Source organism: Trichosurus vulpecula, chromosome 4 (assembly GCF_011100635.1).
Source record: "Trichosurus vulpecula isolate mTriVul1 chromosome 4, mTriVul1.pri, whole genome shotgun sequence".
In the NCBI taxonomy this organism is placed as follows: domain Eukaryota; kingdom Metazoa; phylum Chordata; class Mammalia; order Diprotodontia; family Phalangeridae; genus Trichosurus; species Trichosurus vulpecula.
Genome location: NC_050576.1, coordinates 423,987,123 through 424,004,266, shown reverse-complemented (window position 1 = coordinate 424,004,266; position 17,144 = coordinate 423,987,123). Strand labels below are relative to the sequence as shown.

The 17,144-nt window shown below is 39.1% G+C and overlaps 1 protein-coding gene across 3 annotated transcripts in view; it reads left to right on the top strand.

Annotated features, from left to right (window-relative positions):
- The window catches only part of RFX8 (regulatory factor X8), a 118,807-nt gene extending 101,886 nt beyond the window's left edge, over positions 1 to 16,921 (top strand). For all 3 annotated transcript variants that reach the window (XM_036758204.1, XM_036758203.1, XM_036758202.1), the window contains 2 exons: positions 670 to 980; positions 16,745 to 16,921. In XM_036758204.1, the coding sequence (XP_036614099.1) occupies positions 670 to 980; positions 16,745 to 16,921 (488 nt within the window). The remainder of the gene's footprint in view (positions 1 to 669; positions 981 to 16,744) is intronic.
- Positions 16,922 to 17,144: the final 223 nt, after the last annotated feature.

Genomic DNA, 17,144 nt, shown 5'->3' with positions numbered 1-17,144 from the left:
TGTGAATGCTTTTTTCACATTTCCTCCTCAAATCTCCCTATTTATAGCTTTAAGATTCTGGCATAAGATAAACCTCATTTTGTCATGTGCTTCAGACTTTTTCCCTTACCCATTTAACACATAAGGATATGCAGCGACACAACCAGCGAAGGACTTGAGAGGTGGCTGGCTGCATCTGAGGCATCATAAAATGGCAACAGGATCCCTTCTGGGATCCTTTCCCCACCCCTCCCCGCATTCTATTCCTAGATCTCTGTTCAGCTGCCAGAGAGACCTCAGAGAATAGGCTTCTCTCTGATTATCCCTATAGTTCTCTCCTTAAAGGTGGGGGGAGAAGGAAAGAGGGGAGGAGGTCAGCGATTGTGTTTTGATTAAGTGTTGTTTCCTCTCTTGGATTAAATAAGTGGAATTGTTTTGTGCTCATATGCAGTTTGTCTATACCTCATGTGTCACTCAGTGTCACTTTCTGTTTAAGGGCTAGGTCTCGCCCGAGGTGGGGGTGGTATCAAAGGTCCCAGTCTGATGGTACCCAGTCAGTGAAAATTGCAGGTCAAATGTACAAATGAAGATTTAGTGAGCAAGGCCTGCCAAAACCTTTAAAAAGTTGGTATGCTGGCTTTACAGATCTGACTTTCTGGTTTTGTTTTGTTTTTGGTTATTTAAACTTAGGCTCCTGGCATCTGTTTAATTTGCTACTTTTGGAATATGTGATTCATATACTTCAGTCATGCATAGAGGATGAAGAGGAAGAGGAAGATGGGGGCAATCTCAAGGAAATGCAGCCAAATCACAAGTCTCCCACCCAGTCCACTCAGGAGCCTCTCCAAAGCGCTGATTCTCCAATCAAACAACACGGAAGCCAAAATGATGAGCCCCCTCATGTGACTCTGATGAAACACATCAGCCAGAGCGACGTTTGTGTGAGCAGCGTTATCCTTAAGGTCCTGGGATTTCTGGTGGACACTGCCACAGGAAATAAGGTAAAATCACCCGTGCACGGCATTACTAGGAATTCATATGGCCTGATTATGAGAATTAAAATCTATACGCTGGAGGACAGAAGTAGGAGTAGTGGGTGGAGGGGAAGAACTAGAACGAGACAGTAGGCAGTGGAGAACCTTCCTGTAATTCCTTCCATGTGGAATAGCCCGTTTCTAATACAAATTTGTAATGTTGCTATAAATGTACTTTGTATATTGACATATTTGTTTTCAGCAAGATGGTACTTTGGATTTAAAATTAAGGGAGGGGTCAGTCTGGAGGGGGAGGTTTTATTTGTTATTTTTTTTTTGCAGAAATGATTGTAATATAAAGACAAAAGACACAAATAAAATATATTTTCTTAATGTAACATGAGACCACTAATGGCCGGCTGCAATTTACTAATTCTCTTCTAACCTAGAATCATCATCATCCGGAGAAGGAGAATTGTAACCAGAACCTTCCCCACTTTGCTGCCCCCCACATGGCTGGAAGTGTTCTATGACTTTTCTAGGTTCTTCAATTTATGGACAAGTAGTTAGATATAGGATCCTAGACCTAGAGCTGGAAAAAACCTTAGAGTCCATCTAGTCCTTTTCCCTCCTTTTAGTGATGAGGAAACGGAAACATAAGTGAAATGACTTGCCCGAGGTCACACAGATAAAGGTCAGGGGCAGAATTTGAACCCAGCTCCTCTGACTCCCGAGTCAGTGTTCTTTCAACTCTACCAGAATGGAACAAATCCAGATAAGACCAGATAAAGTTCTAAAGGTGCTCTCTGAGGTTTTATAGCTTGCTCTTTGCCCTGTACAAACCACTGTGTGCGGTTTTGTTTACTCTTGATGATAAGGACATTATTAAATGCATCTGAGTCTTAGTGATGGGACATCTGTGTGTTGGGAACTGTAAGAACAATGCTACTTGCCACTCCTGTGCCTGTGTGAGACCAACAACACCAGCACACAGGAGGACTGCTAGCACTGGTTCTTTGATCTGCTTTTCTAAGGAAAGAAACTTTAAGGGGTTAACAATCTCACTTTAATTAAACATACATGTATCATTCACTTAGTTCAGGGGAAAAAGTCAGCACGCTGAACTTCGGAGCAAATACAAACAGAAATTACAAACAGAGAAAATAACACAAATCAACAAACAGGCTTCTCTCTGACCGTAGCAATACATGCATAGTTACCATAGAGAAAAGCACCAACATCTGGGTTTTCAAAGGTGGGGGCGGGGGGGGGGGGATCCTTAATGGCTACCCAGAGTCCTGTCTGGTCAAATCACCAATGCTCTTCCAATGAGTGTGCCCCCAAAGCAAAATTCTATCTTCAGAATATATATACCCTTTTTCAGGGTCAGAGAGCTTCACACGTCTCAAGGGCCTCACACCTCTCATGACCTAATTAGCAAAAGGATGTGGGCCTTCCTACTGACAAAGGCAAGACTCAGTCAAAGGCACTTGATTGCCTTGGTGCTGAGAAGCACTCCAAAAGAAAAAACAGTGAAAAGTCCCACTTTACTTGCCCTTACAGGGGCAGGGAGGAAGGGACCTAGATTTGTATTAATGGAAGGAAAAAAAGTTTTGTGATGTTCCTGTTAGGCAAATGATCCCTCAGTCTTGCTACAGCAGTGATGATCTCCTATGCCTAATCCCACAATGAGTAACCTACTTTCTGAGAATGAACTGTTCCCTCATTTAGAAGGAAATGAAGCACTCAAAGGACCAGGAGAGGTTTTCACATGCTGACACAACAGTACACGTTGAACTGGTTTTGGTTGGGCTCCTGTGGAAGCCTGGAATTCACTTTAAAGCCAATTTTTCAACCCTAAGGTCAGAGAGAAGGCTTCCCATAGAGGGAAGATCCCCTTTGCCTTCCCTCGAGTGGGTCCCTCCTACCTCTTCCCAATACAGGAGGGAGCCTTCAGAGAAGTCTAGTTCATCACCACACCACAGGTAACAACAGCTCCAGCCTGTCAACTGGGGAGTGAGAAAGGGAAGTGAATGAAGAGCTCCAGCAAAGACATTTCTGCTCTTGCTAAAAATCAGCCTTTCTTAAATAGGCACAAAAAGCAAAGCTGCTCTCCCTCCTGATCCATGGTTCATGTTGGTGTATACGTACCCTGGCGCCAGAAGGGGGGAATTAGAGTACAATTAGCCATTCTACATTGCAGGAGTTAGGGGCCCAGGGCCACTATCTGAGAAATCTGTGTAAAATGTTTTAGCTCTCCCTTCATGCCAGAGAAGAAATTGTATATATTTATGGTATCAAAAGATAAAATGTTGATATCATGCAATACTATACATATATTTTCTGCATTTCTGATTTCTAAACTTTTTCTGTGTCATCTGCTGGCCTTAGCTTGTCATCTATGGCTTTGGCCAAACTCCCCCAAAATTCCCATTTAATTCCTTATGCTGACCTGTGATATATGGAAACCAGATAGGGAAAGTTGTGATGTGAAAGGGATAACTGTACATTTGAAGAGACTTTACACATCTGGTGATTTGAAGAGTTTGCTCAATGTTCTCAGATCAATTTAGGAAACTCTTCGTGTATGTGGTAACTAGGTCTACCAACGATGGCATCGCTGTCATTGTTTGGCCTTCATTCTCAAAGAGGCCCATGACAATAGGGAGGTGATGCCATGGCATGCAAGTGAATAGGATTTAAGCGAGGGAGGGCTGTGCAAGGTCACCAGCCTCACTTTCTCCTCTGGAGTCATCTGGGTCCAGTGGCAAGACATAGATCAGGATGACTGGAGATGGCCCTAAATATCACAGCCATGAGGACATAATACTTGCTGTCAAGAAAATCCCATTTAATCAATACTTGTTCGTTATCATTCCTATTCCTGAATAAGAATAGCTTATTTTGCTTTGTGGTTACAAAATGCTTTCTTATGCATTGCCTCCTCTGTCCCCTAAAATAACCCTGTAGGGAACACAAGTTTAATCATTCCTATTTTGTAGATAGGGAAAGTGACGTTCAGACAAATGAAATGATTTGGCTGATATCTCACAATCAGTATTTGTCAGAGTCAGGAGTCTAACTCAAGTATACAACTTCCTGAGCTCTTTCCTCTAGACCACAGTCAAGCTCCCTGGTTTCATCATTTTGTCTAGGAAAGACTCTCCTGCCTTTGTCACTTCACCCATCCTTCAATTAGCCAGAGACAAACACTTACTAGGCACCTGCGAGGCGCCAGGCACTGTGTAGTAGGCACAAAGAATGAAACAGGCCCAACATGTTTCTTCAGTGAATCCTGCCAAACCGATAAAGGCAACCATATATAGGACACGACACATGCACAGTCCCCTAGGGCTTCATCTTATTGCAAATCTTTTAGGATGAAATCTGTAGGGATGCTTTACATGTACAATCAGGAACTGGTTTTAATATTATATGTTAAAAATCTAGATATCATTGAATCAGGTGGAGTAGGCAGGGACCTCAGAGACCATTCAAATCAAGCTCCTCCATTATACAGACGAGACAACTGGAGCCCAGAGAAGTTAAGTGATTTGTCCAAGGTCAAATGAGTAGTATCAAAGGTGAAATTTGAACCTAGGTCCTCTGACTTTAGAGTCAGTGCTCTTTTTACTGTAACCCCCTACACTTAAAAAGAGAATTGAGGTGGTAAGTATTTGCTTTGCAAATGGATTCTTTGCTTTACAGGAGCATTAATAGACCCCAGGAATAATTTTAAGTTATATCCTCCCCACCCCTGACCCCAAGTGCTCTTAAAATGTGACTCGATGAAAACAAATTTGATTTTCATCTACTTTTAGGTGCTTATCCATTTTCCATAATTTATGCTGTACTTCTATAAGTTTGGTGGCTTTGTTGTCTCTTGTGAAGGATAGGGTGTTCTAAGTAGGGAGAGAAATTATGGTAAAAGTTCAACGATACTACCATAGAATTCTCATTACAGCATGTAGTTTTTAACTAAATCTAGATTTTTCCATATTCATATAATCAAATATGAATTTGTCAATCCATCAACCAATTGAGGACCTACTATGTGCCAGGCACTGTGCTATGGACTAAGGACAGAAAAACAAAGAATGTAAGGATCCCATCTCATTCCTGCTCACAAAGGCAACAGCACATGCTCAGTACAAAATACATACAGAGCCAGGGTTTCATCTTACTGCAATTAGTCTTCCACACCATAATTATTGCTCTACATATTTCAAGGAATGCCACAAAATTCCAGCACAACAGAGTAATCTGGGAAACCTCCCCCCAGCCCAACTCTGCTTCAAGTCTTTCTTGAAGTCCATTATCATTGGATTTGACCAGTTTCATGAGACAACTCTACTTATTAAGAACATTTGCTTGATTTCAAACCTAAATTAGTCTTTCTACAGCTTCCACTCATTGCTGCTAGAGCCAAACTATACAAATCTAATCCCTCCCTAATGTGACACTAGAAGTGTGGTAGCTTTGTTCTCTCCTGTGACACTTGAAAATGGCTACTATGTCCCAGCCAAATTCTTTTCTTCAGGCTAAACATCTTCATTTCCTTCGATTGATCCTTGTATGTGAGTGGTTTTAAACTTTCCGTAGTGAAACCACACTTTTTACAAAAAAAAAAAATAGATTGTGCTCCCCTCCTACATGCTTCATAAAATAATCTATCCAGGTAATTTTCTTGGCTCATATTTTATCCAAATAAATTTAGGAACTTACTAAAATGTTTATAACAAAAACCAAATCTTAATCAAATAATATTTATTGTAATCCTTCAAAGATTTCATATTTATAATTTTTAAGTGATAACAGTAAGAATAATACTCCTATAGTGGGTGCACTGTTTTGTCTTGTCTTGTTCTTAGATCAAAGTTTCTCAGAATGTGTTGTCATGAATATTATTGCTAACTGAGATAGATATTTTAACTTCAGAAGAGCTACAGATGAAAACTCCATTTCACTCAACTGTTAGATATTATATGTTAGAACATGTTAGAAACAGTAGGAATATATATATATATCTGTTTATTAAACCAGAGAACTCTTCATTCACCCATAGACAAAACACTAATATTTTCTGGATTAAATTCTTATTTCAATGCACCATCTCAAGACAAGTCTATAAACTATTGTTTTGCTTAGCCGGAATAAGACCAAATGTAATATATTTGTCCATGGGAGCTCGACTCCTTGTCTATTAATGTTCAGAAATACTGAAATCTTTAAGATCAGATGAAAATTGATTCTGTAGATTAGTCACAAGAATCCTTGACCAGTCTTTCCTTTCTTCAATGTCATTTTTTTGAATTGAGAAATATATTTAAATTTTTTTGTAAATTTATTATCCATAGTTCTAACTTTGTTATAAATATGGTTGCTTTATCTTTCTGGATCAGAGTATGAATTTGAGGACAATGCATTGATTTATTTGGCATGCTCAGTTTTTCAAAAATGTCTCAGGGGGAAAGTTTTACTCTCAAATGAATGTGCTTCTTTTATTCCTATCAACAAGAAAAATGGTCATTTCTTCTTTTAGCTAAAATACCCTTCAAAGTACTTTGACTTGAAAAGGTCAGGATACTTCACAGTAATACAGACATTCCCAATGCTCTGCCCTCATATCATCCCACAATTTGCAAAGATTTTTTCTCTTAGTGGATTAGCTTTCATAAAGTTGATTACTCTTGTAGCATGTGGTGGTTCCTACTTCTTGATTCAAGTGATTATCTACAAAGCACAAAATGCCACATTTTAAACTAGTGTTTAAAAGCCTGAATTTTGTTTGACACTAGTGAAGATCCCTCTGTGCAGCGTCCAATATAATTCTCCCACAGGCAAAGTAACAAATCTTCCCTCCCGATTAGTCTGTTCAGAATATTATACATATTAATCAAGTGAGTATTTTTAACTACATCTGTTGTTTAATCCTCTTGTAATGCAAACTAGGAAAATTTTAAGTTTCTTAATTAATTGATCACAAATATCTTCAGATGTCTGGTCAATTCTCCTTTCCATCATATTATCTGCAAAACAGAATTAGTCAAAGCTGCTTTACATATGATTCATCAAGCATCATTTGGACCATGTTAATAGCAGCAATATTTCTATCACAGGAAGCTTTTTGCATTTACTGCCCTATAAACAATGTACTGCAATGCTAGCAGTCCTTTCGATGTCACAGATGGGTTGTTTTTTTAAGTTTGTCTTTGCTTCTTAAAAGTATCTAATTTTCTCCAGAAAAATTCTGTTGTCTTGACAATGTAGTCTGTGCATACACTTTGAAAATGTCATTTCACCTTCTTGGGTTTCATGCTTTCTTATTGTACAAAGCAAACACAGTGGTCTTTACTTTCTACCAACAATAATATCAATGAATCCCAATGATAAATATAGTGAACTAGATTTGCTAAATTTGAGCTGCTTTCTTCAGGTTTCTGTGTTTGCACCACTCAAACTAACCTCTGTTGTCTTGACTTAAGCTACTTTAGGTTCCTTTAGTGAATTCTCTCTTCAAACCAGTGACATTTCTATCCAAGAAGCAGGGACATTATTTCAGGTTAAATAATTACAGAAAATAAAAAGTTTAAGACAATTAAATGTAAATTTGGACATTTGAGACCATTCTCTACAATTGCTCTTAAGATTTTAAATTAAAAAAAAAACTTTCATCTTTAACTTGGAACTACAGCCCCCAAGTCACTAAATTCCCTTTGATCCAGAAATATTACTGCTAGGCCTATACCTTCAAACATACTAACAAAAAGATCCATATGTACAAAAAATATTTGTAGTGGTTCTTTTTTGTCATGTCAAATAACTAGAAACTTAAGAGGGTGCCTATCAATTGCAAAATGGCTGAACAAATTGTAGCGTATCATTGTGTCATAATAATTGACAAAAGGAATAATTTCAGAGAAACCCGAATAAGACCAGTCTGAGCTGATGTAGAGTGAAGTGAGCAGACACAGGAGAACAATTTATACCATATCAACAACATTTAAAAAAAAAAAGAGAGGCAGTTAGGTGACACGGTAAGTAGAGTGCCAGCCCTGGAGTCAGGAGGACCTGAGTTCAAATCCAGCCTCAGCCAGTTGACACACTTACTAGCTGTGTGACCTTGGACAAGTCATTTAACCCCAAATTGCCCTGCCTTCTTCCCTCCAAAAAAAAAAAAGAACAGCTTTGAACGCCTTAAGAATTCTTATCAGTGCAGTGACCAGGCATGATTCCCAAGGACTGGTGATGAAGCATTCTAGTCACCTCCTGAAACAGAAGTGATAGACTGAATTCGAAGAATGAGACACACATTTCTGATAAGACCACTGTGAGAATTTATCTTGCTTGACTAAGCTTATTTCATTGCAAGGATTTTGTTTTCCTTTTTTTCTGGTGAAAGAGGGAAGTGAGAGCAAAAATTATAAATGCTTGTTAACTGAAACAAAATTTTTTAATTTAAAAAAGTTATAGCTTTTTGAGAAACTAGCTAATAATTTTGTATTTGCAGAATGAATGACAGTAAGAAATATAATGGATACTATAATATTTTAACTTCAACACAAATATTGTTTAACTTTAATGTAAAGATTATATACATTTTATGTTCAAATGTAGCAACAAGTGGAAAAAACCAATTCCTCTGAGTCATGAACCTGCACCAACTCATTGTGATGGTGGCAGATCATGACAGCATTGAGATTCAATCTGCTCTTACTCAAATTTGGCCATAGTTGAGCGCACCATATTAAATAACCACCATGAATAAATAATTCACTGTCACAACAAATTCTCCATGTTAGTTTCACTTTTGATTTAGTTTGATTTGAATTCTGTTTTCATTGGGAGGAAAATGGATGTATTTATGTAGGAGTTGTTCCAGAAAATATCCAATAATTTCAGCCATTGCTTCAGCACCCACCCCCACCCACCACCCATGGGGGCATGCTTCAAGAGTTTAAAAAATTCTTTCAGACAACATGGACTCAAAAGCCTTCACCATTCTGTTTTTCCTCTTGTGGACACTTTTGTGTCTTGTGGACACTTTCCTCAACTACAACTCCACGAATTAAACAAAATACTACAGATGTGAACTGACAAGGACAGAATACAGAGGGGTTCTTATTATTCTTGGAAGCTATTCGATGCAGGACAAAATTACATTAGCTTTTGGGGCTTCCAGTTCTTGCCACTCATATTGCCCTTAGAGTCCATTAAAAATCCCAGTTCTTTTTCAAACTGTGAGCCATGCCTTTGGCTTGTGAGGTTGATTTTTTAAAACCCAACTAAATTTAAGGCTTTATATTTCTCTATATTTGACATCTACGTAAATAATCTATACTGATCTCTATTGAATTTTGTCCTATTTCGTCCAGCCCGTTGCTCTTAGCCATCAAGGTCTTTCTGAATCCGAGCTCCACCATCCATTGTGTTAGCTAGCTCTTCCAGCTATGTGTCACTTTCACATAGGTTTGCAAGCCATCTTTGCCTTTATCCAAGTCATTGATTAAAAACAGCTATGTGGCTTAGTGAATACAGCGCTGGGCCTGGAGTCAGGAAGACCTGAGTTCAAATGTGGCCTCAGACACTTACTATCTGTGTGACCCTGGACAAGTGAGTTGCTTAAATATATTCTGCCTCAGTTTCCTCAACTGCAAAATGAGAATAATCATAGCATCTACTTTCCAGGATTGTTGTGAGGAACAACTGAGACAATATTTGTGAAGTGCTTGTACAGTGCCTGGCACATAGTAGTTACTTAATAAATGCTTATCCTTTTCCCTATTCTCTGCCCCCGCCATTGGCAAGTAATTTAATCTCTCTGAGTCCCTATTTCTTAATTTTTTAAGTGGAGATAACAATACCCATAGTATCCGTATCACAGGGTTGCTGCAATACTCAAATAATAATGAACTTGAACAATATCATCGATCATTTCAGGCAACCAACTTCCTTACAAAGTCTTCAAGATTCTACCACCCAGAAGTTCTGCTTGTCTGTTTAGCTCCTTTTCATTACTCAGCATTGAACTTTTCTTCAAGAGAACATACTCTGCTTCCTCTCCAAGTTCACTGGTGACCCAATTAACATTCCATTGGGTTGAGTGCACACACAATAACTTTAGTCTTCAAAAAAATCCACTAGATAGTTTAACCTTACTGTTATGCCTTCATTACAGCTTCAGTTGTGCTCTTTGGGTTTCTGTATATAGATATTCTTTCTATAAATATGAAAAAGACAAAGTAATTGGCCAACATGACAGAACAGGGTGAGACCTATAATAACAAGAAAGAAGAGAGAAAGAGAGGGAAGAAGGAAGGAAGGAAGGAAGGAAGGAAGGAAGGAAGGAAGGAAGGGGAAGGAAGGAAGGATTAATGGAAAGAAGGAAGAGAGAAAAAGGGAAGGAAGAAAGAAAGAATGAAAGACAGATATGTTGGTTCTTCTGGGTCATGTCCTCCAAGGTTAAAGCACAGAAATGATAAAAAATTACTTGCACTTTGACTAAAGATTATTTTTTAAGAGGGACGACAACCACGGTATTCCCAGGATGGAGATAATGATGATACAAATTTAAGGAGAAGGAAGAAACATTACATCATGAGAAATTCTCTCAAAATGATCTTGCGTCCTTGGTCATACAAATGTTACTATCATATACATGTATATATTACATACTATTATACGTTATGTAGGGTTTTACTGTTATGAGCACTTTACATAAATTAGTTCACTTAACCCTCAAAATTCTGTGAAAAAGATGTTTTTCTGTGTTTCTCTTCTCTGTCTCTCTCCACTATCTCTCCTCTGTGTCTCCACTGTCTCTCTCCTCTTTTTGTCTCTGTCTCTCTCTCCTTTTCCTTTCCCTCACCTTCTTTGGCCCTGACATGGGGTTTGACTAGTGTCAGGAGCCCTCTAATGAGAAAACTTTTTCTACCAATAAAAATGGAGCATTTGTTCTACGCCTAATAGACAGACAGTAGCCTGGAGCACCAGGAGGCTCCATGGAGGCGTCATGCCAAGGGCTAGTTTTGGAAAGAGCGATGGATTTGGATACAGAGTAGCTAGTCTGGAATTTCTTTTCCATCACTTTCCTCTTGTGTGGGTCCTGGGTAAGTCACTTAACCTCTGGAAGCCCCAGTTACCTCATCTGTAATATGATGGTCCCTTCTCAGCTCTAAACATATGATCCTATGATAATAGCCTGTATGTGTAAGAAGTAGGGCTTAAACTAAGGTCACCTTAACTTCCGAGCCAGCTCTCTATCCACTAGGCCACCCTGCTTCTCATTCTTTTCTCACAGATGAAGAAAACTCAGGGAGGTGAACTGACTTTCCTTACTGTCTATTAAGTGGCAAAGCTAAGACTTGAACCTGTTTTCTGATACAAAGACATGGGCTCTTTCCAAGTCTACCTTTAATGTCATTTAACTTATCTGTGCCTCAGTTTCCTTTTCTATAAAATGGGATCAATAAGACCTGTTATCTTCCTCCACACTAGGTGATTTTGAGGAAAGTACTTGGAGGCCCATGATGCAGTAGAAAGATTCTTGACCTTAGAGGCAAGAGAAACCTGGGTTTGAATCTCACCTCCAAGTAGCTACTTGACTTCCTAGGGGCTCTCTGTTTCCTTATCTATAAAAAGGAAATGACAAAAATCATCTATAAATAATTAAGATGGGGGGGTGGAGGGACAGAGCCAAGACAGCAGCTGGAAAACAGGGACTTGCTTAAGCTCCCCCCAAGGTCCCTCCAAACACCTATAAAAATGACTCTGAACAAATTCTAGAACTGCAAAACCCATGAAATAGCAAAGTGAAGCAGGGCTCCAGCCCAGGACAGCCTGGATGGTCGCTGGGTAAGGTCTATCCCACGGAGCTGGGAGCAGAGCAGGGCAGAGCCCGGCATGGGCCATGCCCAGACCGACTAGACCAGAAGCCGGGCAGAACAGGCCCTAGCACCCTAAATCAGTGAGCTGTGGCAGTTACCAGACTTCTTAATCCACAAACACCAAAGACAACAGAGAAAGTTAGTGGGAAAAGCTGCTGGGACAGAGTAAAAAGAGTTCGGGGGTAGGCCACCACCCTGGGGGCAGCAGAGGTGGTGCTGCTCTGAGGCTGCTTCCAGAGCTACAGCTGCAGTTGCTTCTAGCCCCAGGCCCACCTGGTGGGAGGAATTAAGCAGCAAATTAGAGCTGGAGTGCAAAGCTTGCTTTGCCGTGTCTGGTTCTGGGCCACAATCCTGGTTGGCAGTTCTTAGAGGAGAAGGAGCGCTGCTGTGGCAGAGCTTTCTGTGTAGAAGTAGCTCTGAAAATAGCAGCACAGCCCCTCAAGCTTGGGACAAAGTACTCTCTACAAGCAATTGTACCCCGACAAAAAGCTCAAGGGTAAATTAGTTGTCTAGAAACATGGCCAGGCAGTGAAAAAGAATGCAGAGTCAGATTCAGACTCAGACTTTGGAATTGTCTTTTGGTGACAAAGAAGATCAAAACATACAGCCAGAAGAAGTCAACAAGGTCAAAGAGCCTACATCAAAAGCCTCCAAGAAAAACATGAACTGGTCTCAGGCCATGGAAGACCTCAACAAGGATTTGGAAAAGAAAGTAAGAGAAGTAGAGGAAAAATTGGGAAGAGAAATGAGAGTGATGCAAGAAAACCATGAAAAACAAGTCAATGACTTGCTAAAGGAGACCCAAAAAAATACTGAAGAAAATAACACCTTAAAAAATAGACTAACTCAAATGGCAAAAGAGCTCCAAAAAGCCAATGAGGAGGAGAATGCCTTGAAAGGCAGAATTAGCCAAATGGAAAAGGAGGTCCAAAAGACCACTGAAGAAAATACTACCTTAAAAATTAGATTGGAGCAAGTGGAAGCTTGTGACTTTATGAGAAATGAAGATACTATAAAACAGAACCAAAGGAATGAAAAAATGGAAGACCAAGTGAAATATCTCATTGAAAAACCATTGACCTGGAAAATAGATCCAGGAGAGATAATTTAAAAATTATTGGACTACCTGAAAGCCATGAGCAAAAAAAGATCCTAGATGTCATCTTTCAAGAAATTATCAAGGAAAACTGCCTGATATTCTAGAGCCAGAGGATAAAATAGAAATTAAAAGAATCCACCAATCACCTCCTGAAAAAGATCCCAAAAAGAAAACTCCTAGGAATATTGTCACCAAATTCCAGAGCTCCCAGGTCAAAGAGAAATACTGCAAGCAGCCAGAAAACAACAATTTGAATATTGTGGAAACACAATTAGGATAATACAAGATCTAGCAGCTTCTACATTAAGGGATGAAAGGGCTTGGAATATGATATTCTGGAGATCAATAGAGCTAGGATTAAAACCAAGAATCACCTACCCAGCAAAACTGAGTATCATGCTCCAAGGCAAAATATGGATCTTCAATAAAATAGAGGACTTTCAAGCTTTCTCAGTGAAAAGACCAGAGCTGAATAGAAAATTTGACTTTCAATCACAACAATCAAGAGAAGCATGAAAAGGTAAACAAGAAAGAGAAATCATAAGGGACTTGCTAATGTTGAACTGTTTTGTTTACATTCCTACATGGAAAGATGATGCGTGTAATTCATAAGACCTCAGTATTAAGGTAGCTGAAGGGAATACACACACACACACACACACACACACACATACATATATGTGTATATACATATATATATATATATATATATATATAGAGAGAGAGAGAGAGAGAGAGAGAGAGAGAGAGAGAGAGAGATGGCACAGGGTGAGTTGAAAATGAAGGGATGATATCTTAAAAAAAATCAAATTAAGGGATGAGAGAGGAATATATTGAGAGATGGAGAAAAGGAGAGATAAAATGGGGTAAATTATCTCACATAAAATTGGCAAGAAAAAGCAGTTCTGTTGGAAAGGATGAGGGACCAGGTGAGGGGGAATGAGTGAATCTTGCTCTCATCAGATTTGACTTGAGGAGGGAATAACATACACACTCAATTGGGTATCCTACCCCCCCCCCCCCAGTAAAGAAGGAGGAAGGGGATATGAAAGGGGGGATGATAGAAGGGAGGGAAGATAGGGGGAGGAGGTAATCAAAAGCAAACACTTTTTTTGTTTTTTTTTTGGCAGGGCAATTGGAGTTAAGTGTCCAAGGTCACACAGCTAGTACATGTGTCAATTGTCTGAGGCCACATTTGAACTCAGGTCCTCCTGATTCCAGGGCTGGTGCTCTACTCACTTCACCACCTAGCTGCCCCAAAAGCAAGCACTTTTGAAAAGGGGCAGGGTCAAGGGAGAAAATTGAATAAAGGGGGACAGGATAGGAGGGAGGAAAACATAGTTAGTCTTTCACAACATGAGTATGGTGGAAGGGTTTTATATAATGATACATGTGTGGCCTATGTTGAATTGCTTGCCTTCTTAGGGAGGGTGGGTGGGGAGGGAAGAGGGGAGAGAATTTGGAACTCAAAATTTTAAAAGCAGATGTTCAAAAAAAAAGTCATTTCTGCATGCAACTGGGAAATAAGATATACAGGCAATGGGGCATAGAAATCTATCTTGCCCTACAAGAAAGTAAGGGAAAAGGGGATGGGGGGAGTAACAGAAGGGAGGGCTGGGGGATGGGGCAATCAGAATATATGCCATCTTGGAGTGGGGGAAAGGGTAGAAATGGGGAGAAAATTTGTGATTCAAAATCTTGTGGAAATCAAAGCTGAAAACTAAAAATATTAAATAAATAATTTTTAGAAATAATTAAGATCTATAAAATGAGGATGATAATGCTGGCACTATCTATCTTACAGGGTTGTTGGGAAGAAAGATCTTCTTCAAACAAAGTGCCATAGAAATAGGCATTGTTATTAACATAAAAGCCTAGCCCAAGCTATACTGTTGGATAGAGCAGATCACAAGGGAGCATCCCCCTTTCCCAGATATGACTTTTTATTTATTTATTTTTATATACTGTTTCTTTACTTATCTGTGTATATGTTGTATCCTTTTAGTAGAAGGTAAGCTCCTTGAGGCCAGGAACTATTTTGTTTTTGTTTTTTTTTTATTTCCAGCACCTAACACAATGCCTGTCATATAGTAAGTATTTAATAAATCCTTAGTGAATTAATACCTGTAATGCCTTCCTCAGGGTCATTGTGAGGTTCAAATGACATAATAAATATAAACACTTTGTGAACCCTAAAGGTCTAGATGTCAGTTACTATTATTCTCAATAATAATATTGGATTGTTGACATGCTTCAGCCATGTCCAACTCTTTGTGACCCCATTTGAGATTTTCTTGGCAAAGATATTAGAGTGGTTTTCAATTTCCTTCTGCAGCTTATTTTACAGATGAGGAAACTGAGGCAAACATGGTTAAGTGACTTGCCCAGGACCACACAGCTAGTAAGTATCTGAGGCTGGATTTGACCTCAGGTCCTCCTATTTTCAGGGCTGGTGCTATATTCACTGCTCAATCTAGCTGCCCACAATAACATAGATATGGATTAGGTAGACTACAAAGAATACCAATAACCAATAATGCATATTTTTTGATTAAATTAGACTAAGAACAATATTTCAGTTTCCAAGAATTTACCAAGATTATTTTTCTCCCTTCTCCTATCTAGTCAATTGACAGTTGAACTCAAGAACATAATCTACAAGTCTTTAAACTTCTTTGATATGTAATAAAAACCCCTGTGTGCTAACTGTTCCCAAAATTTTAAAACGAATGGTACCACTTGTATTTAACAAAGGGCAGAACTCTGTGGGCAAAATTATCTGACTATGGAATGGCCCAGTCATTTTGACTCGCTTTAAATTTGATGTGGACTGCCACAAAATCAACTCAAATATAGGAATTACACTTAATCATGAAGACAACCAAAATGGTAGGTATAACCTGTGGCCATACAGAGACACAGTACGGATTTCATGGAATCACTTGCACTTTACATTAATCCACTTCCTCTTGTGTCCCACAACCAAGGTTTCTTCATCTTCACAATGTCTTTAGCTCTTTCTTAACAATTCATTGTAGATTTCAATCCTTTTTCCTTTTGTTCCTATCTCATAACTAAAATCCTCAGCTTCTCCTTTTTGCTACATCATCTCCTCACCCTGACTTTGATGACTGGGAGAAAGAATGAAGCTGACACCTTTGCCTCACTTAAATCTGATTCACATGCCAGTCAAAGCATCCCCCCATAACGTCAGTGGTCCTCTGGAAAAGGGAGGGTGAACAATAACAACCAGACCCTGATTGGTCCTTCAGAGTGTTCAGTCTACCATTAGTGTTCTTTAGTCCAAACTAATAGCTACCACCAGAGACTCTGCCAACCAGTGACACTGGCCTCTTGTCTGTTACCATCACTTGACCATCCATCTCCCAACTCTGGTCAATTTTCACTGGCTCTCCCTAATGCCTGGAATGTTCTCCCTATACATCTCCATTATCTGGTTTCCCCAGATTCTGTCAAGTCACAGCTAAAATTCTACCTTCTGGAAGAAGTCTTAACCCTTAATGCTAATACCTTCCCTCCACAAACATAGGCAATAGTCATTTCATTTTGTCTCCTTCATTAGACTGAGCTCCTCAAGACTGGACTGGATTATTTTCCCCCTTTCTTTGTATCCCTAGTGCTTAGCCCTACTATACATAGTATATGCTTAATAAATATTTATTGACTTGACTTCACTAAATGGTTAATACAAAAAACATATTCTTGGAATTTCATTCTAGCAAAAAGGAAGGATCTCAGTGTAATAAAGAACATTGTACTAAGCTTGATTTCTTTTTCCATTCCAGCTGATCCAGGTACTACTGGAAGACAAAGCCACTAAAAGCACAGTTAAACTAGACCTTCCTGTGGGGCAAGAAGCCCTTGTAACTTTAAAAGATGGACAGAAGTTTGTCATTCACACCTCAGATGTGCCACAGAGTCCTGAAGATGTTTATTTCACAGAAACCAATGCTGATATATAAGAATGTGTAAACCACACAGGGAAACTGTATTTTTACTCTTAAAATATACTACCTGGACAACTTTTGTAATGAAAACGAGAGGTGCTTTATTGTACATAGTAGATGTATTGTACATAGTAGATGTAGCATTGTTTGACTTTTTATGTTTAGATGTATTTCCAGTGGTTGGCTTTGACTAAATTCATAAACTAATTTCAATTATTTTTGCTTCCTTGCTATTTCT